Below are 25,530 nucleotides of genomic sequence, written 5' to 3' on the forward strand. Positions count from 1 at the left end.
GGAGAAATGCTGAACAGACAATATATCACTAAGAATTCAAACACACTCTATATACATCAAGCAATGGACCTTTTTTTTTGAACATTCAAATTTCCTTATTTTTTTTCAATGGACTTCCCCAACGCCCCTTTTTTTTTTTTTTTTTTCTCCCTTTCCCTGATATATTTAGCTTTTTTATTTTTATTACGTTTTATTTCTTGAACTTCATCTTAAAACCAGAGTGAAGCATTTAAACCTATAATAATTTTATAAGATCTGTACATACGACATAATGCATATTGATATCAATATACAGTAGGTGACCGCAATATTGTGTCAATCTCGCTCCCTTTCTCAGCGAGATTGACCACCTACGAGCCCCATCGCGGGAGCCAGCGCCAAGCTGGCTTGCCGCAGTGGAGACAAAGCCGTCATAGAAGCGACGGGAGATCCGACTTGGATTCCCGCCAATTCTAGCTGCGCATTTGGTATGCATCCTGAGAGGGAGAACTCCACGCCAAATTTTAAATAAAAAACCAACATGGGTTCCCCACCTGCCCCAGGAGCATACCAGGCCCTTAGGTCTGGTATGGCTGGTATGGGTTGTAAGGAGACCCCCCCTACGCCGAAAAAACTATGTGGGGGTCCCCCCACAATCCATACCAGACCCGTATCCAAAGCATGCTACCCGGCTGGCCAGGAAAGGAGTGGGGATGAGCGAGCGCCCCCCCCCCCTCCTGAGCCGTACCAGGCCGCATGCCCTCAACATGGGGGGTTGGGTGCTCTGGGGCAGGGGGGCGCACTATCACGAGCAAGTTGCACATCAAGGACGACACTTCACAGAAGGAGCAGTACGGTCAGCAGGGTTGTGGATCATAGGAGGTAAGAGACTAGTCTCCAGCGTGATCATCAAATGCGTTACCTGTAAGAAGATTAGAGTGAAACTTGAGGTTCAGAAGATGTCAAACTTACCTGCAGACAGACTTGCTTCAGATCCTCCGTTCACTCACGTAGGTCTAGATGTTTTTGGACCATGGAACATCTCTTCTCGCAAGACCAGAGGAGGCAGTGCCGAAAGTAAACGTTGGGCTGTTCTGTTCTCTTGTCTGAGTACTAGAATAGTTCATGTTGAAGTGATTGAATCTTTATCCACTTCAAGTTTCATCAATGCCTTGAGAAGATTCTTCTCTATCAGGGGACCAGCGAAATTGATTAGTTCCGACCGCGGTAAAAACTTTATTGGGGCCTGCAAGGTGTTGAAGATCATCTCTACAGACTCTGAAACAGGTTCCTATCTTCAAGATCAAGGATGCACTTGGACTTTTAATCCTCCACACGCATCGCATATGGGAGGAGCCTGAGAGAGGATGATTGGAGTAGCTTGTCGCATTCTGGATGCCATGCTCCTGAAGGTTGGGTCTACTCGCCTCACTCATGAAGCTTTGACTACACAAATGGCTGAAGTCATGGCCATTATGAACGCCAGACCTTTGGTTCCAGTGTCTACAGATCCGGAGATGCTGTCAGTCTTGACACCCGCAATGCTGCTGACCCAGAAGATGGAACCAGTGACAGCTCCCTCAGGAGACTTTGACCTCAAGGACTTGTACACCAAGCAATGGAGACAAGTTCAAAGTCTTGCGGAAATTTTCTGGAAGAGGTGGAGACAGGAATACCTGGTGACACTCCAGCCACGCAAGAAATGGCAAGATGACAAGCCCAACTTACAAGTTGGAGACATTGTCTTATTAAAGACACTCAGGTCCACAGGAATGAATTGGACTCATTGTGGGGACTGATCCTAGTAGTGATGCTAGAGTTAGAAAGGTTAAAGTTAGAATTGTTAGACAGGGCATTCCCAAGGTGTATGCTAGGCCAATTTCTGAAGTAGTTTTACTTCTGTCCAAAGGTTAGTGGCATAACAAAAGGTATGCCAGGTGGGGAGTGTGCTGCCTTCGCAATGTATATTACATGCTTGGCACTCAGCATTGTCTGTTTCTTTAACCACTTCCAGACCTTAGGTGTTTTTCAGATTTGGTGTTTGTAAGACTAAAACTGTTTTTTCTGCTAGAAAATTACATAAAACCCCCAAACATTATATATATTTTTTTCTAACACCCTAGAGAATAAAATAGTGGTCATTGCAATACTTTTTGTCACACCATATTTGCGCAGCGGTCTTACAAGCGCACTTTTTTTGGATTAAAAAAATAAAATTTTACATATTGTGAAAGATAATGTTACGCCGAGTAAAATGATACCAAACATGTCACGCTTAAAAATTGCGCCCGCTCGTGGCATGGCGTCAAACTTTTACCCTTAAAAATCTTGATAGGCGACGTTTAAAAAATTCTATAGGTTGCATTTTTTGAGCTACAGAGTAGCTCTAGGGCTAGAATTATTGCTCTCGCTCTAACGATCGCGGTGATACCTCACTTGTGTGATTTGAACACCGTTTTCATATGCGGGCGCTATTCGCGAATGTGTTCGCTTCTGCGCGCGAGCTCGTCGGGACGGGGGGCTTTAAAAAAATTTTTTTTGTTTTCTTATTTATATTTATTTTATTACTTTTTACACTGAACAAAAAAAAAAATTTGATCACTTTTATTCCTATTATAAGGAATGTAAACATCCCTTATAATAGAAAAAAGCATGACAGGTCCTCTTAACCACTTCCAGACCTTAGGTGTTTTTCAGATTCGGTGTTTGCAAGACTAAAACATTTTTTTCTGCTAGAAAATTACTTAAAACCCCAAACATTATATATTTTTTTTTCTAACACCCTAGAGAATAAAATAGTGGTCATTCCAATACTTTTTTGTCACACCGTATTTGCGCAGCGGTCTTACAAGCGCACTTTTTTTGGAAAAAATTCACTTTTTTTGAATTAAAAAATAAGACAACAATAAATTTGGCCCAATTGTTTTATATATTTTGAAAGATAATGTTACGCCGAGTAAAATGATGCCCAACATGTCACGCTTAAAAAATTGCGCCCGCTCGTGGCATGGCGTCAAACTTTTACCCTTAAAAATCTTGATAGGCGACGTTTAAAAAATTCTACAGGTTGCATTTTTTGAGTTACAGAGTAGGCCTAAGGCTAAAATTATTGCTCTCGCTCTAACGATCGCGGCGATACCTCACTTGTGTGGTTTGAATACCGTTTTCATATGTCGGCGCTACTCGCGTATGCGTTCGCTTCTACGCGCGAGCTCGTCGGGACGGGGCGCTTTAAAAAAAAATTTTTTTGCTTTTCGCATTTATTTTTATTTATTTTAGAATTTTTAACACTGAAAAAAAAAAAAAAAAAATTATCACTTTTATTCCTATTACAAGGAATGTAAACATCCCTTGTAATAGAAAAAAGCATGACAGGTCCTCTTAAATATGAGATATGGGGTCAAAAAGACCTCAGATCTCATATTTGGGCTTAAATGCAAAAAATAGAAAAAAAATAAAAAATGTCATTTTTTCAAATGACCAAAAAAAAAATTGTCTCTTTTAAGAGGCTGGGCGGGACTGACGTTTTGACGTCACTTCCGCCCAGCCGAGTATGGGGACGGGCGAAGGAGGATTTTTCCTTCAGTCCCGTCCCCGCTCACCAGCCGACAGCATCCGATCGCCTCCGCCGCTACCGACGGCTCCGGTAAGTGAATCCGCCGCGGAGACCGCCATTATCGGATTCCAGACCGCGCACACTAAAGATGGATACCTCGGTTGTGACAGCAGCTGCTGCCGTTACCCAGATATCCGTCTTTAAAAATAGGACGTACATCGTCGTGCGCAGGTCTGGAAGTGGTTAAATATGAGATCTGGGGTCAAAAAGACCTCACATCTCATAATTAGACTAAAATGCAAGAAAAAAAAAAAAAAACGAAACTGTCATTTTTTCAAATGACAAAAAAAAAAAAAATGTTTCTTTAAGAGGCTGGGCGGGACTGACGTTTCGACGTCACTTCCGCCCAGCAGTGCTATGGGGACGGGCGAAGGAGATTTTTCCTTCAGTCTCGTCCCCAGTCACCAGCCGAACGGTCCCGATCGCCTCCGCCGCTACCGACGGCTCCGTAAGCGGCGGAGGGTGCGGGAGAGCGGCGCCACGATAACGGCGATCTCGCGGCGAATCCGCCGCGGAAACCGCCGTTATCGTGTACCGGACCGCGCACACTAAAGATCGATACCTCGGTTGTGGCAGCAGCTGCTGCGTTACCGAGATATCAATCTTTAAAAATAGGACGTACATCGTCGTGCGCAGGTCTGGAAGTGGTTAAGACCCTCCATTTTCTTGAAGCCTAGAGGCGGGTCTTCTCTGTACTGTCTAGGGCTTGCTGGGACATATTCTGTTCATTCCAGCTCTAGCTACTGTAGTGACCAGATCCACAGGACATCCTAAAGCTAATACAGATTGCAAACCTGACGAACACCAAAGCCTGTGGGTTTTGCTAGTTCAGCTTGTGTAGAGGGATGTTAGACATTGCAGATAGATAATGTGTGTTTCAGTGTATTAAGCAAGCACATGTTAGTTAGGCCCTATCTTTTGTATTAGCTATGTATAATGTATGTTGCTTGAATAGCCATGCTTACATTTGTCTTTTTATGTTTGTTTCACAGTTTTACCATATCATCTCATATCACTCGTATGAACACTATTGTACACATTTATGTTCATTATATCTCAGTAAAGATGCATCAGTTCAGAAAACCAGCGCTTCTTTCATTGGGATTCGGTTTATACTTGATGTGAAGCTGTGTATCTAAAGCAACACACACAGCCGAGGCATTACACTGTATATTCAATGAATATGAAGGCACAGGTCTAGAATTGATCTAGTCAAGTGGGACTTTGAATTACTCTGTTGGATTTGTATCATCTGTGAACTTTGGTCTTTGTTCTGTGTTGGAAGCCAAATAAATTGCACTCTCTGGAGAACGTGGGTGTTGCTGCGGAACATAACTTATAGTCATCATACTAATTACTAAACATCAATTATCTAACCGGACACCACTATACATTATATCACTACATCATGGTTAGGAAGGATACATTTTTTCAAGATGGCTATCCTCCCAAAAATAACATATAAATTCCAGATGTTACCCATAGACATTCACAGAGTTTTTTTTTTAAGATTTTAAAACAATGGCCCAGATTCAGGTAGAAATTGCCCCTTTTTTACGGAGGCACAGGGCATAGTTTTTGCCCTGCGTCCCCGCAAATTATCTGCGCTGCGCGCGATTTCACGGAGCAGTAGCTCCATAAATTGCGTGTGCGCTCTTTAAAATTGCCCTGCGTAAGGGCACCTAATGTAAATGATCCCGTAGGGGGCGGGAATCATTTAAATTAGGCGCGCTCCCACGCCGAGCGCATGCTCCATCGGAAACTTTCCAGACGTGCATTGCGGCAAAAGACCTCGCAAGGACGTCATTTGCTTCCAAGTGAACGTGAATGGCGTCCAGCGCCATTCACGAATCACTTACGCAAACGACGTGAAATTCAAATTTCACGACGCGGGAACGGCGGGTATACTTTAGCATTGGCTGCCCCTACTATTAGAAGGGGCAGCCTTACGCTAAAGACGCTGTACGGAAACTCCGTAACTTGCGTACGCAGGGCCCGCGCAACATTGTGAATCGGTGTTAGTATGCAATTTGCATACTATACACTGAGCACAATGGGAGCGCCCCCTAGCGGTCATCGCAAGAATGCAGCCTAAAATCTGCGTGGCATAAGAGCCTTATGCCATGCAGATTTTAGGCTGCAGTCGGCGTTACGATGTTCCTGAATCAGGAGCATTCGTAACGCCGGAGCAAGTCAGCAATTGCGCTGCGTAACTATGGTTACGCAGGCGCAATTGCTCTCTGAATCTGGGCCAATGTTGATAAAATACATATGGAAAAAGCTGAGAGTGAATTTTGCAACATTAACAAGAGGAAAAAACACGGAGGATTAGCAGCGCTGGATATAAATAGATTTACAAGGCCACGATATTGCACAAATGGTAGAATGGGGAAATAAAGAGAAAGAGAAAAAATGGGTTTGAATGGAAATTTTATAAATAAAACAGCACTTCATAAAAATATATGGATACCACGAAAGTACAGAGTATTGGTGGGGACTGTCCCAAGATAAAAGGAAATACTGGCAGGAAATATGGGAATATATGGAAGTGATAACTGGAAAAAAGATATCTAATAGCATACAAGCTTGTTTGTTTCACGAAATCAAAATAATCAAATATAAGTTTAGGAAAACATTAATTCCACCAGTTGCCGCAAAAGGACTGATACCAAAAAACTGGCTAAGTACAAGAAAACCAGATATAAAAGAATGGTTTGAAAGAGTGGAAAACTATAATAAAATGGAATATCTATGTAGTTACGATGCGGGTCAACTCAATAAATATAGAGATGGAGACAGTGGAAAGATTTTAAAACCATCAGAGCAATACTTGGAAAAAATAATAGTGGACAATAGAAGATGAAAGAAGATAAAAAGGAGAGAACAAACCATAAGGGGACAGGGGTGGGAGGGGGTGGGTACGGTTTATAATTAACTTTGATAGGTAAAATAAAAATTAACAAAATAATGAAGTAAAAGATAAATATATAAATTAGTATTCGGAAAACCACAAATAATGTGAAACCGAAGAAGAGACAATATTAATGAATAAAATCATGAGGAAGTTTTTTTGCTGTGGTTGAGTCTGAAGTGGTTTAAAACACCAGCTGGGTGTAATTTCATCTCAGTATCAATGCAGCTGCTCTGTGAGGCCCCCAGAGGTTTGTTAGAGAACCTTACTGAACAAACCACATCATGAAGGCCAATAAATACACCAGGCAGGTCAGGGATAAAGTTGTGGAGAAGTTTAAAGCAGGGTTAGGTCAGAAAAAAAATATCCCAAGCTTTGAACTTTTTACAGAGCACTGAAAAATCCATCATCCGAAAATGGAAAGAGTATGGCACAACTGCAAACCTACCAAGACATGGCCGTCCACCTAAACTGACAGGCCGGGCAAAGAGAGCATTAATCAGAGAAGCAGCCAAGAGGCCCATGGTAACTCTGGAGGAGATGGAGAGATCTGCAGCTCAAGTGGGACAATCTGTCTACAGGACAACTATTAGTTGTGCACCCCACAAATCTGGCCTTTATGGAAGAGTGGCAAGAAGAAAGCCATTGTCAAAACAAAGCCATAAGAAGTCCTGTTTGCAGTTAACGAGAAGCCATGTGGGGGACACCGCAAACATGTGGAAGAAGGTGCTCTGGTCAGATGAGACCAAATTTAACCTTTTGGCCTTAAAGCAAAACGCTATGTGTGGCGGAAAACGAACACCGAACATCACCCTGAACACACCATCCCCACCTGGAAACATGGTGGTAGCAGCATCATGTAGTGGGGATGCTTTTCTTCAGGAGGGACAGGGAAGCTCGTCAGAGTTGATGGGCAGATGTATTTAGCCAAATACAGGGCAATCTTAAAAAAAAAAAAAAAAAAAAAACTGTTAGAGTCTGCGAAAGACTTGAGAATGGGGCAGTGGCGGCTGGTGCTCAAATTTTTTTTGGGGGGGCGCAAACAGAAAAAAAATTGCAGCCTCACTGTGCCCAAACGCAGCCACTGTGCCCATCAAACGCAGCCACTGTGCCCATCAAACGCAGCCACTGTGCCCATCAAACGCAGCCACTGTGCCCATCAAACGCAGCCACTGTGCCATGCCATCAAATGTCACCACTGTGCCATGCCATCAAATGCAGCCACTGTGCAATCAATTGTCACGACTGTGCCCATTGTCACCACTGTGCCATGCCATCAAACGCAGCCACTGTGCCATCAAACGCAGCCACTGTGCCATCAATTGTCGCCACTGTGCCATGTAACATGCAGCCAGATTGCCCCCCCCCCCCTGCAACTTACCTTTCTGGGGTCAGCTATCCTCCTTCCACCGTCCCTCGATATCTTCTCCTGCCCTCGATGACGCTTCAGTCAAACAGAACCGGTGAATTTGATTGGCTGAGACGCCTGTAAGTGTTAACCAGGGAACGCACCCCCCTGTGCGTCCCCTGGTTAACTATTTGGAAGTCGATTACAGGCCTCAAGCCTATCAGAGCCGCTGGCTCTGATAGGCACTTCCAAAGCCAACCAGCTGCCGTTATTCAGATGGCAGGCGCTCACCAGTCCACATAGGTGGACTGCAATTAAAATTAGGTGAATTCTGAAGGTGGAGCTCATCTAGAAATTAATGTGAAATTGTATGTAATTAAAGTGGTTGTACACCCTGTACAACCACTTTTACTTACAGGTAAGCCTAGATTAAGGCTTACCTGTAGGTTCTGTAAATATATTTTAAACCTCCAAATATTTACAAAAAAAAGAGCGCTGATGTCTATGGCGCATGCGCCGTAGACAACGGCACAGGCACAGTTTAGAAACGCCCATAATGCATTAGGACTGAGCTTTTCGCCACTGTCTGATCATAATTACTGATCCTACCAATACTACATCTATTGGTGTTTGAGCAGCTGTGTTTTATGGTCTTTTGTATGGTATATTGCTTTTAACAAAAGCTTTTTGTGAACAAACCTATATAGTCACTTGCTTGATTTATACACCTCTGTCACACCGAGACACCACTTTCTTTGTAGAGCCTGCTGATGGGGCAATGAAGAAACTGCAACACTGAAAAGTCATCAACCCTGCTTTCCCCTCCTGTCTGCATGTTCTCTATTAAAATGTGTGCATACAGAAGTCTAGATGGCTGCTCTTCCCTGTCTCACTTTGAGCACTGCAGTGTGAAAGATTGCAAGACAGATTTAAGTACTTATTATATATGCTTTATATAGCACTGACAGTTTGCATGAGGGCAAACAGTACAGTTGCAATATAATTGAATAGAGTAGAAACCAGAGGGCCCTGTTCGTTACAGGGAGGGTCAACTAATACAAAAAGTAATAGCTGTGTGGGATGAGCTGGTGGAGAAAATTAAAAGTACAGTTGTTACAGTAGGTGGGAGGACAGGCTTCTCTGAAGAAAAGGGTTTTCAGGGATTCTTTAAAAGTAGACACAGTAGGAGATAGTCAAACAGATTTGAGAAGGGAGTTTCATAGGATGGGAGAGGCTCGGGAAAAGTCCTGGAGGCAAGCATGGGAGGAAGCGACAAGGGAGCTAGAGGTCTTAGGAGGAACGAAGAGAATGATTAGGTTGGAATTTGGAGGAGCTTACTGGCGTCACTGGTTAGAAAGGTTGCTTGGGTTGAGGCGGCAAAATTTGGACAGTGATTGGATGTGGGGCCGAAAGGAGTGTTTAAAGTCCAGGATTAAAACTAGATACTTGGCATGTGGGGACAGGTTGATAGTTGCGCCATCGATCTTGACAGAGATCAAGGGAAGAGGCACGTGGGGGAGGAAATATGAGCTTGGTTTTTGGACAGATTGAGTTTGAAGAAGTGGTTTGACATCCAGGTGTCCGTTAGTAAATTAGTGATACAGGAGGAGACTAAAAGTGTTAGCTGAGGGGTTGAGGGATTTAACTTGGGTGTTGTCAGCATAGAGATGGTGTTGGAAGCCATGGGAGGCTATTGCCTGACCCAGGGAGCAGGTGTAGGTGGAGAATAGGAGAGAAGTCCAAGTACAGAACCTTGGGGCACCCCGACAGAGAAAGTAAGAGGAGAGGAGGAAGTAAAATTGTAAGTAACCCTAAAAAGTGTGGTTGGATAAATAGGATGAGAACCAGAGAAGATTACAGTCAAGGAGACCAAAGTGTGGAGTTTTTTGAGGATATACTTATACAAGATGTCTACTGATTAAACAACAAATTATAAAATCGAATTACTAATACAATGTTTATTTAGCACGCAGTTGTAATCCATACATAGGAAAACGTATCTTTCATGCATACTTTCAAATATAATACAATTGTGTTTTTACTTACTGTTAAATACTGCATTGTTGTCTTTGAAATCTTTCCATTGTTGGTGCCACTTAGAATCCTTATGCAACACAACTCCCAGTGCTTCCCTAAAATAGGAGTAATAAAATGAACAGTCTTTTTTTTTTAGAAATTAATAAATAAATATAAAAATGACAAACTCATAACCCTTCTTATGCATTTGCCCCATCAATTAGAGTTACCAAATATATGTAATGTGAGTGCCCACCTAAACAACACATTAAGCTGTGTCCTTTCAGTGCAGGTTCTTGCCACAATATTATTCTTGATTGTAGGAGATTATACAAAACAGATTGCAACATGTATGGTTTATTTATTTATTTTTTGTTACTATCAATCTTTATTTCAGTTTAACAGAGTACATACAGTACTAGTCCAGTATACAAAACAGCTGGTGTCTCAGAAAAATAAAATAGAGAAAAATATACAAAGCTTTTATAGAATCGGAGTGTACATACTCAGTATACAGTATAATCTGTATAAGCTCAGGTTAACACTGAGCTGCGGGAATGAAGCCGTGCAAGTTCAGCCCGAGTTCACTCCTGCATGCCAATTTCGAATTCAGCAGCGATTTCACAGACATCTGTGCGGATTTCTGCCACAGATGTCAATGGAAGTCGCAAAAAGTAGTACAGAAACTACTTTTTGAAATTGGTGCAGTGCCGCAAATTGGCGTCGCTCCAATTAGGATGGTGCCATTGCTGGCAATTGCTGCCGATTTGACATGTCAAATCGCACCAGTGTGAACCAGGGCTAAAGAACAGAGTTGAAGTTATGGAGAGGAAATAGGGGTAGAAAAGTGGTAGGGAAAAAAATAGGATTATAAAAAGAAAAAAAGAAAGAAAAAATAGGATTTTTATAACAGCTTACCTGTAAAATCCTTTTCTTGGAGTACATCACGGGACACAGAGTCTTAATCATTACTATCTGGGTTATATTCCACCATCAGGTGCTGGACACTGGTGTAATCAATTAGAACAGGAAGTTCCCTCCCTATATAACCCCTCCCATACTGGGAGCACCTCAGTTTTTGTCCCAAGCAATAAGTGTCCCAATATCCCCAAACAAGAGGGGTGGGGACTCTGTGTCCCGTGATGTACTCCAAGAAAAGGATTTTACAGGTAAGCTGTTATAAAAATCCTATTTTCTTTATCGTACATCACGGGACACAGAGTCTTAATCATTACTATCTGGGATGTCCTAAAGCAATGCTTACTGAGGGGAGGGAGACACCAACAATGCAGACTGCCATCAGGACACGAGGAATTCTAATGCTGCCTGCCGCATATTGTGCCAACAAAAAAAGGCTGCATCCTCCTGCCGTCTTATGTCCACTTGATAGGATTTAGTGAACGTAAGCACAAACGACCAAGTTGCAGGTCTGGCAAATCTGAGTCATAAAGGCTTGGTAATGCACCCCGCATGAAGTGCTTACTATCCTGGTAGGGTGTACCCCAAAAAGAAACAGGGGGAAGCCCTCTGTATAAACCACAAGCCTGAATAATAACCCTGATGAATCAACATTTGACAATAGTTGATTTAGACGCTGCCTGCCCCTTGCTGGGGCCTTCCTGGTAGCGCACCAACATCGGTCCTTCCGTATCCGAGCAGCCCGCTTCAGATAGGACCTTGACCTCTCTTACTATAACGAGCGAGCGCATAGCCATTTTAAAGCCGATCTGAACACTGTCCCGCCCCTTCTAGGGGCTTTCTGGCAACAAAATCGTTAGGTTTCTAATATCTGAAGCCTTCAGATAGATCTTTAACTGCTCTTATCTTTATTAAGAGAAAGCAATAACCTCTCCCTTCCGCGGATCAAGGTCCTGAAAAAAGAAAAAAGGAAGGCAAGAATATCTTAATTCAATGAACACTGGATCCTTCTAGCCAATAAGGTTGGGTGAGTATTTAACATCACCCTTCTTGTACAAATAATTAAGTATGGCTCTATACAAAGAAAGTTGCCAATACTCTCTTGCGGAGGCAGCCGCAACCAAGAACACCAATTCCCTCTTTAGAAGGATAAAGGGAAATATTTATGGTGCATCAGCCCAAGGTGCTGACTCTGTAAGCAGCATACTGGATCCAATCCTCCGAGAACAGGGCGCTTTAACTGGCGGACTTATACAAGGGGTGACGGGTATAACGGCCCAGATCAAGAGTGCCTTGATGGAACGTAAGCCAGCTCCATCTCTTTTCCAATGTAGAAAGGTAAGAATTTTACCTAGGACCTACTACCAAGGATTCCACCCCTTGTTTCACACCAGGAATATGGGCCTTCCATATCCTAGGATATCTGGTCCTGGAGGCCAGCTGTCTGTATGAATCAAGGTAACTGCCGCTGATTCTGTAGCCCCGATCCTCAAGAATGCAGGCTATAATAGCCAGACCATTAATACCCATGTATGCAAGACAGGATGTAACCCTGCAAAGCAGGCCTGGACAAGCTGTAAGGACCCTGGGTCCTCTACGATCAGTTCTGCTGTCCCTGCGCAGTAAGGTTGTATGGGCTATGCTGGGAGCAATTAAGCCAGCTTCCGTTCTCTTCTGATGTAGCATGGAAGCCACGAAGGTTGCGGCCCCTGGGGGGAGATAACGCATAAACCAGCGACACCTGGGCCCCCAGGGTCACTAAAAAATCTGTCCCGCATGCGGGTGGATCCTTTGGCCTTGACACAAAGTTGTTCAATCTCTTGTTGAACCTGGACGACAACACCCTTTATGTGCAGGGTAACGTTTCTGTGACATTTGGTCAGAAAAAGTCGGGGTGTAGAGGCCCAATCTCCGGACCCGACTGTTGATGGCTCCAGCGAATCGCCTGCCAATCTAGCATTCCATGAAATGACAATAGGCAAGGCACAAGCTCTTCTCTGGAACCCAAAGTAAACCACTAGAGAGGCATAGTCAGATTGTATTCAGACAGAGCAACCCTGTAACCTAAACGTTCAGGTCCTTAAGCGGATGGTCCATCCGTAGCTCTAGAAAGCTAGCAGATAAGGCTCCATAAGAGCTGACCACCTTCCCTGTGCCGTGGTCTCTTCCAGGCCTGGATTCTATCCTAAGAGGCCAGTCCTCGCAACCTGCTCCCAGGTAATGGGTATGAAGGATATTCCCTTCTGCCAATCATTCAGTTAAATTCCAGCATATCCCTGGGACAAGACTCTAGGATAATGCCAAGTTAGGATCCACTCGTTCCAGGCCGACAGAGCAAAGTTTATATCAGCCTTGAATAAAACTGAGCATAGGGAACGGTGTTTGAATAAAGACCGCATATTCCCTCTAGACTGGGATCCCAACCCAGGAGTTCCAGATAATTAATCATGCTGGACTCCCCCTAGGCCCAGCCATGCTACCGACTGATCTGTCAGCACGGGTTTGCCTCGGAATGACATTACTGCTAAACTCTGGGCCTTTAGCCCTGCTAGAGGCGGGCCCTAGCAGCCTTGTAAATAAACACACATGCAAATAGCTCCCCCTATGTGCATGTGGCCACCTTTAAAGTCATATGCCTCTATGGAAGAGTGTGTTCATAGAAGCGTGAGTTCATAAGAATATGTTTTCCGCAAACACACAAAAAAGGGGGCGTGCTGTATACACGCATACATATAGCATGTGAGCTATGAACAAGCATCCTGCAAGCAAGTATGCGCCTATGTAAGGCCAAGGAATCCTGTATAATTAAGGAAACCTAATTATAATGCCTCCTAAGTCAAACATGCATTCTTATGCGATTCAGCAAATTTTCATGCGATCCAACATCTATGCATCTTAAGCACTCCTGTGCGGACAAGTACCCTTGTGGGACCAAGGATTCTTGTATGATCTAGCACCACTGTGCGATCCAGCAATTTTTTTTTTTTTTTTGCAATTAAGCCTTTTTATGCGATTTTTGGCATTTTTGCGGACACAACCTCTCTGTGTGACCAAATATGCCTGAGTAATCCAGGACTCGGGTGATCAGATAACCATGTGTGAACCCGCATCTTTATGCACTCCAGCATCTTTATGCGATTTCAGACCTTTTTGTGGAAAAAGGCCTCTCTGTGTGACCAAATATCCATGGGTAATCAAGATTGTGGTTTGTCAGGTAAAACCTGTGTGATTCCGCATTTCTATGCACTCCAGCATCTTTATGCGATTTTAGGCATTCCTGTGGAAAACACGCCTCTCTGTGTGACCAAATACCCTTGGGTAATCAAGGATTCAGGTTATCAGGGTAACCATGTGTGATCCCGCATCTTTATGCGATTTCAGGCACTCCTGTATAAAACAAGCCTCTCCGTACGACCAAATATCCTTGGATAATCAAGGACTCAGGTTATCAGATAACCATGTGTGATGTCGCATCCTTAAGCCCTTAAGCATTTCCATGCGATTTTAGACATGCCTATGGAAACAAGTCTCTCTGTGTGACCTAAATAACCTTGGGTAATCAAGGACCTGGTTTATCAGGTAACCATGTGTGATCCCGCATCTTTATGCACTTAAGCATTTTCATGCGATTTTAGGCATTCCTGTGGAAACAAGCCTCTCTGTTTGACCTAAATAACTTTGGGTAATCAAGGACCTGGTTTATCAGGTAACCATGTGTGCTCCCGCATCTTTATGCACTTAAGCATCTTTATGCGATTTTAGGCATTCCTGTGGAAACAAGCCTCTCTGTGTGACCTAAATAACCTTGGGTAATCAAGGACCTGGGTTATCAAGTAACCATGTGAGATCCCGCATCTTTATGCACTTAAGCATTTTTATGCGATTTTAGGCACTTTGCTGTGATTAAACACCCTTATGTGAACATATAAAATCATACGAACAAAATAACATGTCTCTTTATGTGATCAACAATAAAACATGCTTTGTTACCGGTTTTTACCCCACATGCATTTTGAACATTCCAAACTCATGTACTTCATACAAACATGTGGACTGTAAAGAGGCAGTTATGCTCTGCAGATGTGCGTCTCCGCAAACCTGCAACGTTAGCCATGTGCACAGCAGCAAATGTGCATTCCCCTGTTGTGCATTCGGTTAGCCTGAAGCCAACACCAGGATGAGGACTTTAAAGAGACAGAGGCTCTGGCCGTCTAGGCTAAGTGAAGTTATATGCAGCTTGGATCTCTGAAAAGACTGCAGCTGCAACCAGAGCTTGTGGGGCTTCTGATAGTTTTCTCCTCATTAACACCTGTTATCTGTTCACTGACAGTGAACCTTCATCCTCAGGTCTTTCAATCCCTTGTTTGAGGATTAAGAGCAGGGAAAGGGACACACCCTGTTTTCTGCTTGTGAGGCTGCTGTGAATATAGCAGTTAACCTCTTATAGACCTATACATGCAATGCAACAAAACATATGCAGAGTGCTGCAATGTTGGGGGAGGCTCACGCCTGACAGGGCTGATAGCTAATTATGTGAGCTATCTTAAGTCTCTACAGGGGAGGATAGTATCATGCAAGCATGATAAAAAGGGCCACCAGATTTAGGTGGTGATACCCCTTCCTACCCCTGAACCCTCTTTTACGGGGAGACAAAAGAGTCCTAAGCAAAAAGCAGAGGAACTTTAACCCTGGTGCATCAACAGCTGAACTTAGTCTAGCAAATAATGCTTGCTAACACAGCTAGATGCAGAGTAGGTGTCTTAAATGAATCTGTATCCAATTTCCACAAGGTGCTTACGTGCTCAAGCTACCGTGTCCCCCTGGCTTCTCTGACGTCTGGGCCTTTTGAAGGGGCCGCCCTGCGTCTGCACCATGAGCCGGCGCACGTGCGCCAGCGGCAACCACATCGTCCCCCCGCCTTCAAAGCGCGCCCCTCTCACGCACGCCCGCGTAGGGGAATGGTGGAGGCGGGGGGAGAGGGAGATCCCCAAGGAGCCGTAGAGACTACGAGGGACCCCCCCCATCGTGGCAGAGCCTGAAGCGGAGGCAGTAAGCCGCACCCTAGATCAGCTAACCTTGAGCTTCCTTTTCTGGAAAGCATGGCAAGTGAAACACCCGGCATGTCCTCTTAGGGCCCTTCGTGGAAAACAGATAAGACATACTCATGTAGGGGTACCAACCTCCTGAATGGGAGATCTATGGGTATTACAGCCATCCTGTCTCAACAGACATAGTGGTTTCTTTGCCAAGGCACACATGCATTATAGGCAAGACCCAATAGCCCCTTCAGCGGAGGACTAGGACCCACTAGGGGAGGTATATGGGTGCCAGAGCCATCCTGTCTCAAAAGACTTTGTGGTTAAGTTGCCCATGCATAGAAGCATAAAATAGGCGAGACCCATAATCCCCAATGGAGAACCCCACTGTCGGAACCAAGTCCCGTAGGTACCTCCGCTTACCTTTCCACGCTGCAGGGTATTGCAAAGCAAGAGGCCCAGCCTTCACCCCTCAACGCGGGCTTCGTCTCAGACCTTCAGGGACTGGGGTCCATAGCAGGTCACCTCTCCCCTGGACCTATATAGCACCCTGGCAACAGAAAAAATATTTGGTCTTTGACATCGACCAATGTACTGGAACCCAGGGTCCAGCTCTCAGAGAGAAGCATTATTGGCAAAACCTCGTTCTTCGTACCGAGGCCCGGGTAACCGTCCACTTTGGCTATGAAGCACCTTGAAGGATCCGGATTTTATGGAGGCTTTTTATATCCAGCATGGATCCCTCCAGTGGAGCTCCTCAGAGCACATGTTAATTCGTGACCAACACCTTAGACACTGGTGAAAAAACTGAGGTGCTCCCAGTATGGGAGGGGTTATATAGGGAGGGAACTTCCTGTTCTAATTGATTACACCAGTGTCCAGCACCTGATGGTGGAATAAACCAGATAGTAATGATTAAGACTCTGTGTCCCGTGATGTACGATAAAGAAACTAACAATATATAGGTCTCATGCCCAGGATTCTGACAACTCTCAGTCACCTGTCTGCCCATACCTCCATAAAGGCAGACAGTTAGGCTGGCCATAGACCGTTTGAATCATGTATGGGCAGGCTGAATGTACTAAATTGATTGATCAATCAACTTGGCAGTAGTTGTTGTGGAGGTTTCTTTGGGGTCGTTATGTTGGAATACTGCCTTGCGGCCCAGTCGCTGAAGGGAGGGGATCATGCTCTGCTTCAGTATGTCACAGTACACGTTGGCATTCATGGTTCCCCCAATTGAACTGTAGCTCCACAGCACTCATGCAGGCCCCAGACCATGACACTCCCACCACCATGCTTGACTGTAGGCAAGAAACACTTGTTCTTTGTACTCCTCACCTGGTTGCTTGCCACACCACGCTTGACACCATCTGAACCAAAACAGTTTATCTTGGTCTCATCAGACCACAGGACATGTTCCAGTAATCATGTCTTAGTCTGCTTGTCTTCAGCAAACTGTTTGTGGGCTTTCTTTTGCATCATAGAGAGCTTACTTCTCAGACGACAGCCATGCAGACCAATTTGAAGCAGTGTGCAACGTATGGTCTTGAGCACTGACAGGCTGACACCCCCCCCCCACCCTTCAACCTCTGCAGCAATGCTGGCAGCACCTTATACATCTATTTCCCAAAGACAACCTCTGGATATGACGCTGAGCACGTGCACTCAACTTCTTTGGTTGACCATGGTGAGGACTGTTCTGAGAGGAACCTGTCCTGTTAAACCCCTGTATGGTCTTGGCCACCTGCTGCAGCTCAATTTCAGGGTCTTGGCAATCTTCTTATAGCCTAGGCCATTTTATGTAGAGCAACATTCTTTTCAGCTCCTCAGAGAGTTCTTTGCATGAGTGCCATGTTTAACTTCCAGTGACCCAGTATGAGTTAGAGCGATACCAAATTTAAACCACCTGCTCCCCATTCACACCTGAGGACCTTGTAATACTAATGAGTCGCATGACAACGGGGAGGCAAAATGGACAATTGGGACCAATTTGGACATTTTCACTTATGGGTGTACTCACTTTTGTTGGCCAGCGGTTTAGACAACAATGGCTGTGTGTTGAGTTATTTTGAGGGGACAGCAAATTTACACTGTTATACAAGCTGGACACTCACTACTTTACATTGTAGCAAAGTATAATTTCTTCAGTGTTGTCGCATTAAAAGATATAATACATTTACAAAAATGTGAGGGATGTACTCACTTTTGTGAGATACTGTAATATTATATATATATATATATATATATCTATATATATATATATATATATATCTCACACACACACACACACACACATACATACACACACAACCCTAATCAGTCACTTTATTAGGTACACCTATTCTATAGCTTGGTAACACAAATTGCTAACCAGCCAATTATATGGCAGCAGCTCAATGCATATAGGCATCTAGATGTGAAGACGGCTTGCTGAAGTTCAAACCGAGCATCAAAATGGGGAAGGAAAATTGCCGATCTACTGGGATTTTCACACACAACCATCTCTAGGGTTTTCAGAAAATGGTCCGAAAAATAAAAAATATCCAGACTTGTGTGGACGCAAATGCCTTGTTGAGGTCAGAGAATGGGCAGACTGGATCTGGATAAAGGCAACAGTACCTCAAATAATCGTTACAATCAAGGTATGCAGAATACCATCTTTGAACACACAACACATTGAACCTTGTTAGCTAAGAAAATTAAACTGAGGCTACAATTCGCAAAGGCTCACCAAAATTGGAAATAGAAGACTGGAAAAAGTTGCCTGGCCTGATGAATCTCGATTTCAGCTGTGACATTCAGATAGTAGGGTCAGATCCATGAAAGCATAGATCCATCCTGCCTTGTCAGGCTGGTGGTGGTGCAATGGTGTGGGGGATATTTTCTTGGCACACTTTGGACCCCTTAACACCAATTGAGCATTCTTAAAACAATGTCCATCCCTTTAGGACTACAGTGGACCTATCATCAGGATAAGAACAAAAACATACAGCGCACAAGGGTTAAGTGAATGTCACTTTATAGTCTGTAATGTGTAGAAAAACATATATGCATGAAAAATTGAAAAGTTGAAAAAATTGAAAAAATTGAAGTAGCCACTAATAGCACACAGGAAAATAGCACATTAAATTTTTTTTTTTTTTTTTTTTTTTTTAAATACTAATAACAATAGTCCGCATAACATAAGCAGCAGTTCACGTGGAGATGGTAGAGTGAAAACACATACACTTCGGGGGAGATGTTAGGAGTGTATCCAAGTAGTGTGCATACACTTGTATGCAGAGGTAAAACAATACCTCAACAAAAGCAGCCGCTTCTACGTCTCAATGCAGGGAGATGGAATCCGTTGGTGGGATGATGACAGCCACACTGGGAGCAGATGTAAAAGTTATATCCATGCAGAGATGGATACTGCCGTTTAAAGACCACTAGCTCAGGGGCTGATGGAAAGGAAACCTTCCTCGCAAACAGAGATCTCCAACGGCAGGGGAAGTCCTGGAGGGGAGCCACCAAGCCGGTTCAGTGACGCAGCCGCGTCACACGGGAGCGAGGAAAGGGGGATGGTAGCCTGGAGTCACACAGAGAGCAGGAGGTGTCCGGACACCTTCGATCCAGCGTCAGGTGACTCAAAGCACCAATCAGTGTGGGCAGAAAACGAGCAGTAGAGATGCTGGCGCTAGTGTCACAGAGAGGATTTCCCGAGTGTCGGCACTACACATCAGCTGCAGTGTGCTTGCTGCAAACATATAGGGGCATCAAAGATTGTACTGGTGAGCCGTGACTGACATGTTTCGCGTGCCAGGACGCTTTATCAAAGTCACGGACAGGCTCCACCATCTAGTTAATAAAGGGGAAGGAATAATCCCATTGGACAATAGCACGGGGAGGATTCATAGTCTTAACCCTACCATCACCACCACTTTAATGAAAACGTTTAAAAACATATAATAGAGTATATATAATATGTATAACATGACATATATGTATATAATAATCTCTCTCATGGAAGAACATATGTACATACATAGAAGATAGTCTGACATACCTTCAATACAAAAATAATAATAATTAATAATAAAGGGAAAATAAATGAAAAAACTGGAAAAGAAAATGAAAAAGAAAAAGAATGATAATAATGATGACCGTGAATAAAACTAAAATAATAATGATAGAACACTATACATACATACATTCACTCCATATATACCGCCTATACCACAAAAATCAAAAAATAAAAAATCAAAAAATAATAAATAAATAAATAAAAATAAAATAAAAATAAAAATAAAGATAAATATAAATAATAATAAAAATAAAAATATATCAAGTAAAAATAAAAATAAAATAAAAATAAAAATAATAATAATGAAAAGAAAAATAAAAAAATAAAAAATAAAAGGAAAAAATTGTGTGTGTACCCAGTGTACTAGGTTAATTAGTGATGCTGAGAATATCCAACTCCTCGTTAAGGCCACCGGGCGACAAAGTGCCCAGCCGAAAGATCCAGAAAGTTTCCCTCTTGCATAGGAGGGAAAATCTTTCGTTCTCAGTCAAAGAACCCAACGGGATGGACTCAATAGCAAAAACCTCCAAACACTTAAAATCTTTATTGTGGACATGCAAAAAATGTTTAGGGACACTATGCTTATCACAGCCCTTTTTGATCAGGCGTCTGTGTTCTCCGATACGTATGCGTAGGGTACGGATCGTCCGTCCAACGTATAATAAATTGCATGGACAGCGTAGTATGTAAACGATATATTCCGTAGAGCAAGTAAGGAATTGGCTGATCGGGAACACACAATCTTTGGTTTTAATAGTATCAGGACCACCTTTTGGAATGGACTGACAAGTAAGGCAACCCCCTTTTGCCGCATCTAAAAATGCCGGTTTTATTGTTAAAATAAGCCCGAATATCTAATGGGCGGGTGGGGTTGATCTTGGATACTTTACTGGGTGCAATGATGTTCCGGATGGTCCGGGACCTTCTAAAGGTAATCTCAGGTTTAGATGGAAGAATGGGAGACAAATATTGGTCAAGATGAAGAATATTGAAGTGTTTATTGATAATATTTATTATATTTTTATGTTTAGTGTTAAATGTCAAAATGAACCTTACATTATTCTCAACTTTATCCTTACTGACCTTATTAATTTTATTGATGGTGATACTAGCATTAAAAGCATCTTCTAATAATTCTGGAGGGTACCCCTTCTCTCTAAATTTAGTCTTCATAATAAGGCCCTGGGTCATGTAGTCCTCAGTTTTGGAACAGTTTCTGCGCAACCTATTGAATTGGCCATATGGGATGTTGGATTTCCAAGACGAGTGGTGACAACTGTTAAAGTGTAGATATGAATTACCACTAGTAGGTTTAATATGATTGCTAGTGGTAATTACTTTCTGATCATGTGACAAAACCAGGTCCAAAAAAATTAAATTGTCCTCGTCATAGACATGTGTAAACGTTAAGCCTAGCGCATTGTCATTACAATGGCTTACAAATGAGGAGAACAAGTCAGCACCACCACTCCAAATAAGGACTACATCGTCTATATAACGACCATAAAAAACGATGTGTTCCAAAAATGGATTATTGTTCCAAATCTGCAAGGTTTCCCAATAACCCATAGTCAGATTGAATCCTCCCCCTCCCCCTCCCCGTGCTATTGTCCAATGGGATTATTCCTTCCCCTTTATTAACTAGATGGTGGAGCCTGTCCGTGACTTTGATAAAGCGTCCTGGCACGCGAAACATGTCAGTCACGGCTCACCAGTACAATCTTTGATGCCCCCATATGTTTGCAGCAAGCACACTGCAGCTGATGTGTAGTGCCGACACTCGGGAAATCCTCTCAGTGACACTAGCGCCAGCATCTCTACTGCTCGTTTTCTGCCCACACTGATTGGTGCTTTGAGTCACCTGACGCTGGATCGAAGGTGTCCGGACACCTCCTGCTCTCTGTGTGACTCCATCAGGCTACCATCCCCCTTTCCTCACTCCCGTGTGACGCGGCTGCGTCACTGAACCGGCTTGGTGGCTCCCCTCCAGGACTTCCCCTGCCGCTGGAGATCTCTGTTTGCGAGGAAGGTTTCCTTTCCATCAGCCCCTGAGCTAGTGGTCTTTAAACGGCAGTATCCATCTCTGCATGGATATAACTTCTACATCTGCTCCCAGTGTGGCTGTCATCATCCCACCAACGGATTCCATCTCCCTGCATTGAGACGTAGAAGCGGCTGCTTTTGTTGAGGTATTGTTTTACCTCTGCATACAAGTGTATGCACACTACTTGGATTCACTCCTAACATCTCCCCCGAAGTGTATGTGTTTTCACTCTACCATCTCCACGTGAACTGCTGCTTATGTTATGCGGACTATTGTTATTAGTATTTTTAAAAAAAAATTAAAATTTTTTAATGTGCTATTTTCCTGTGTGCTATTAGTGGCTACTTCAATTTTTTCAACTTTTCAATTTTTCATGCATATATGTTTTTCCACACATTACAGACTATAAAGTGACATTCACTTAACCCTTGTGCGCTGTATGTTTTTGTTCTTTTGCTTTTTGCCCATGTCTCCTTAGTGGTTGACAGCTGCACGGATTGTGTTTTAGTGAAACTTCTTTAACCACTGACAACACTGTGGTTTACCGTCCTTATGGTGTAGCGCTTCATGCGGGTGTTTCTTTGTGCACCAGCCTCGTGTACTACCGTTTGACAAATTTTAATGAAATAACAAAATAATGAAAACTACTCACAAAGAATGATAAAAGGCTTGTCAAACGATAATTAAAATACCCCTCGAACCACACTCCAGAATGTAGGGGGGGGTGGCGAGGTGCGTTGCTGCTGGCTGACGCGTTTCGAGGTGACAGAGACCTCTTCCTCAGAGACCAGCAGTGCATAACCATCCACACACACTGATTAAATAGGAATACATGTAGGCCCAGGCACCGCCCACAGAAACACTCCCAGGGGCCGTCCAGACTCCACCCCCAAACAAACAAAAATAAAAATAAATAAAATAAAATGAAATGATGATGATGGTAATTAGAAATAGATAGAACTAGTACCACTATTGCTAATGAAGCCGAGGGATGAATGTGCACAGCAACAGTAGTAGTAATGATACTAAAGGAAAAAGGCTGCTCATAAAAATGTATAAGGTTGAATGAAATTGAATAACAAATGTATAAAATATGGTAATACTCAACCATCACTATTTATAGTGACGGTGAAGTGCTGATAAGATGCACAAGGTGGGGAAGGTGTACTGTAGATCCGACGATGAGGACTACAATTGCACCCCCTGCACATCATAGTCCTCAATAAAGTGATCGCTGATGACAGAGGGGAGAGAGATATATATGAGGGGAGACACATGGAGTTCACATGAGGAAGAGGAGGGAGGGGGGAGTGTTCAGGAGGGAGGGGGGGGAGACGTCACCGCACAGAAGAAGACGACATCACAGCACAGAAGAAGAAGACGTTCAGCCCTGAAGGAGAAGGCACCGGACAGCGGGAGGAAGAACCGGGGTACGCCGAGTCAACAGCGGAGAACGGCGAACATAGAAGAAGACCCCTGGAGAGTGGAGAAGACCCCCCGGATAGCGGAGAAGCCCCCCCCCTGAGAAGCACACCACCCCCCGCCGAAGACGTCGGAGGAAACCTGCCGGGGGGTGGGCGCTTTGCGGTGCAGTGCGCCCCCCTGCCCCAGAGCACCCAACCCCCCCATGTTGAGGGCATGCAGCCTGGTACGGCTCAGGAGGGGGGGGGGCGCTCGCTCATCCCCACTCCTTTCCTGGCCGGCCGGGTAGCGTGCTTTGGATACGGGTCTGGTATGGATTGTAGGGGGACCCCCTACGCCGTTTTTCTCCTTACAACCCATAACAGACCTAAGGGCCCGGTATGCTCCTGAGGGGGGAACCCATGCCGGATTTTTATTTAAAATCCGGCGGGGACTTCCCCCTCAGGATTTATAACAAACGCCGCACACGTGTAGAATTGGCGGGAATCCAAGTCGGATCTCCCGTCGCTTCTATGACGGCTTTGTCTCTATCGCGGCAAGCCAGCTCGGCGCTGGCTCCCGCGATGGGGCTCGTAGGTGGTCAATCTCGCCGAGAAAGGGAGCGAGATTGACACAATATCGCGGTCACCTACTGTAAATGTTTCTTTTGTGAATTCTTCATTTACACAATTATTCAACCCCTTAAAGACTACCACTCTGAAGAACAGAGGTTCATTGAAGTGTTTTCAATCAGGTATTGAAAACACCTGTGGATGTCAGGGAGCAGCAATAAAGCCTAATAAGCACCAATTAGGCAGCTTTAAAATGACTGATACTCAGCTCCTTATAGACATTTACTGGTGTGGTTACAAACATGGTGAAGTCAAGAGAATGGTCCAGGAAGACAAGAGAAGAGGTGATTACTCTTCACATGAAGGGCAATGGCTATAAGAAGATTGCAAAGATGTTAAACATACCAAGAGACACCATAGGAAGCATCATTGGCAAATTCAAGGCAAAGGGCACTGTTGAAACGCTACCTGGTCGTGGCAGAAAGAAGATGCTGACTTCGACTGCTGTGCACTACCTGAAGCGTAGAGTGGAGAAAAGTCCCTGTGTGACTGCTGAGGAACTGAGAAAAGATTTGTCAGATGTGGGTAATGAAGTTTCTGCTCAGACAATACGGCGCACACTGCGTAATGAAGGCCTCCATGCCAGAACTCCCAGGCGCACCCCCTTGCTGTCTCCAAAGAATAAGAAGAGTCGACTGCAGTATGCCAAAAGTCATGTGGACAAACCACACAAGTTTTAGGATAGTGTTCTGTGGATTGATGAAACAAAATTAGAACTGTTTGGGCCCATGGATCAACGCTATGTTTGGAGGAGGAAGAACAAGGCCTATGATGAAAAGAACACCTTGCCCACTGTGAAGCATGGCGGGGGTTCAATTATGCTTTGGGGCTGTTTTGCTTCTGCAGGTACAGGGAAGCTTCAGCGTGTGCAAGGTACCATGAATTCTCTTCAGTACCAGGAGATATTGGATGACAATGTGATGCAGTCCGTCACAAACCTGAGGCTTGGGAGACGTTGGACCTTTCAACAGGACAATGATCCCAAGCATACCTCCAAGTCCACTAGAGCATGGTTGCAGATTAAAGGCTGGAACATTTTGGAGTGGCCATCGCAGTCACCAGACTTAAATCCGATTGAGAACCTCTGGTGGGACTTAAAGAAAGCAGTTGCAGTGCGCAAGCCTAAGAATGTGACTGAACTGGAGGCTTTTGCCCATGACGAATGGGCGAAGATACCTGTAGATCGCTGCAAAACACTTGTGTCAAGCTATGCTTCACGTTTAAAAGCAGTTATAACTGTAAAAGGATGTTGTACTAAGTACTAAGATTGAATGTCACTTGGGGGTTGAATAAAACTGATAATGATGTGAACACAGAAAAGACATTTGTGGTTATTTCATTATAAATGTTATGTGAATGATCAAAATCAATGTCAAACTGGCCAAAACAATCAATTTCAGTGGGGGTTGAATAATTTTGAATACAACTGTATGTATATATATATATATATATATATATATATATATATATATATATATATATATATATATATATATATATATATATATATATATATATTGTTATACAATTTTGCAAACGAGTAATTTTTCTCCTTCATTGATG

At 43.7% G+C, this 25,530-nt stretch overlaps 1 protein-coding gene across 1 annotated transcript in view; it reads right to left on the reverse strand.

Annotated features, from left to right (window-relative positions):
* The window catches only part of TIMM44 (translocase of inner mitochondrial membrane 44), a 750,397-nt gene that overhangs the window by 250,206 nt on the left and 474,661 nt on the right, over positions 1-25,530 (reverse strand). Inside the window, 1 exon segment of the mRNA XM_040322529.1 lies at positions 9,901-9,986. Coding sequence (XP_040178463.1) covers positions 9,901-9,986 — 86 coding nt within the window.

The sequence above is a fragment of the Rana temporaria genome, chromosome 1 (genome assembly GCF_905171775.1).
Source record: "Rana temporaria chromosome 1, aRanTem1.1, whole genome shotgun sequence".
Classification (NCBI taxonomy): Eukaryota; Metazoa; Chordata; class Amphibia; order Anura; family Ranidae; genus Rana; species Rana temporaria.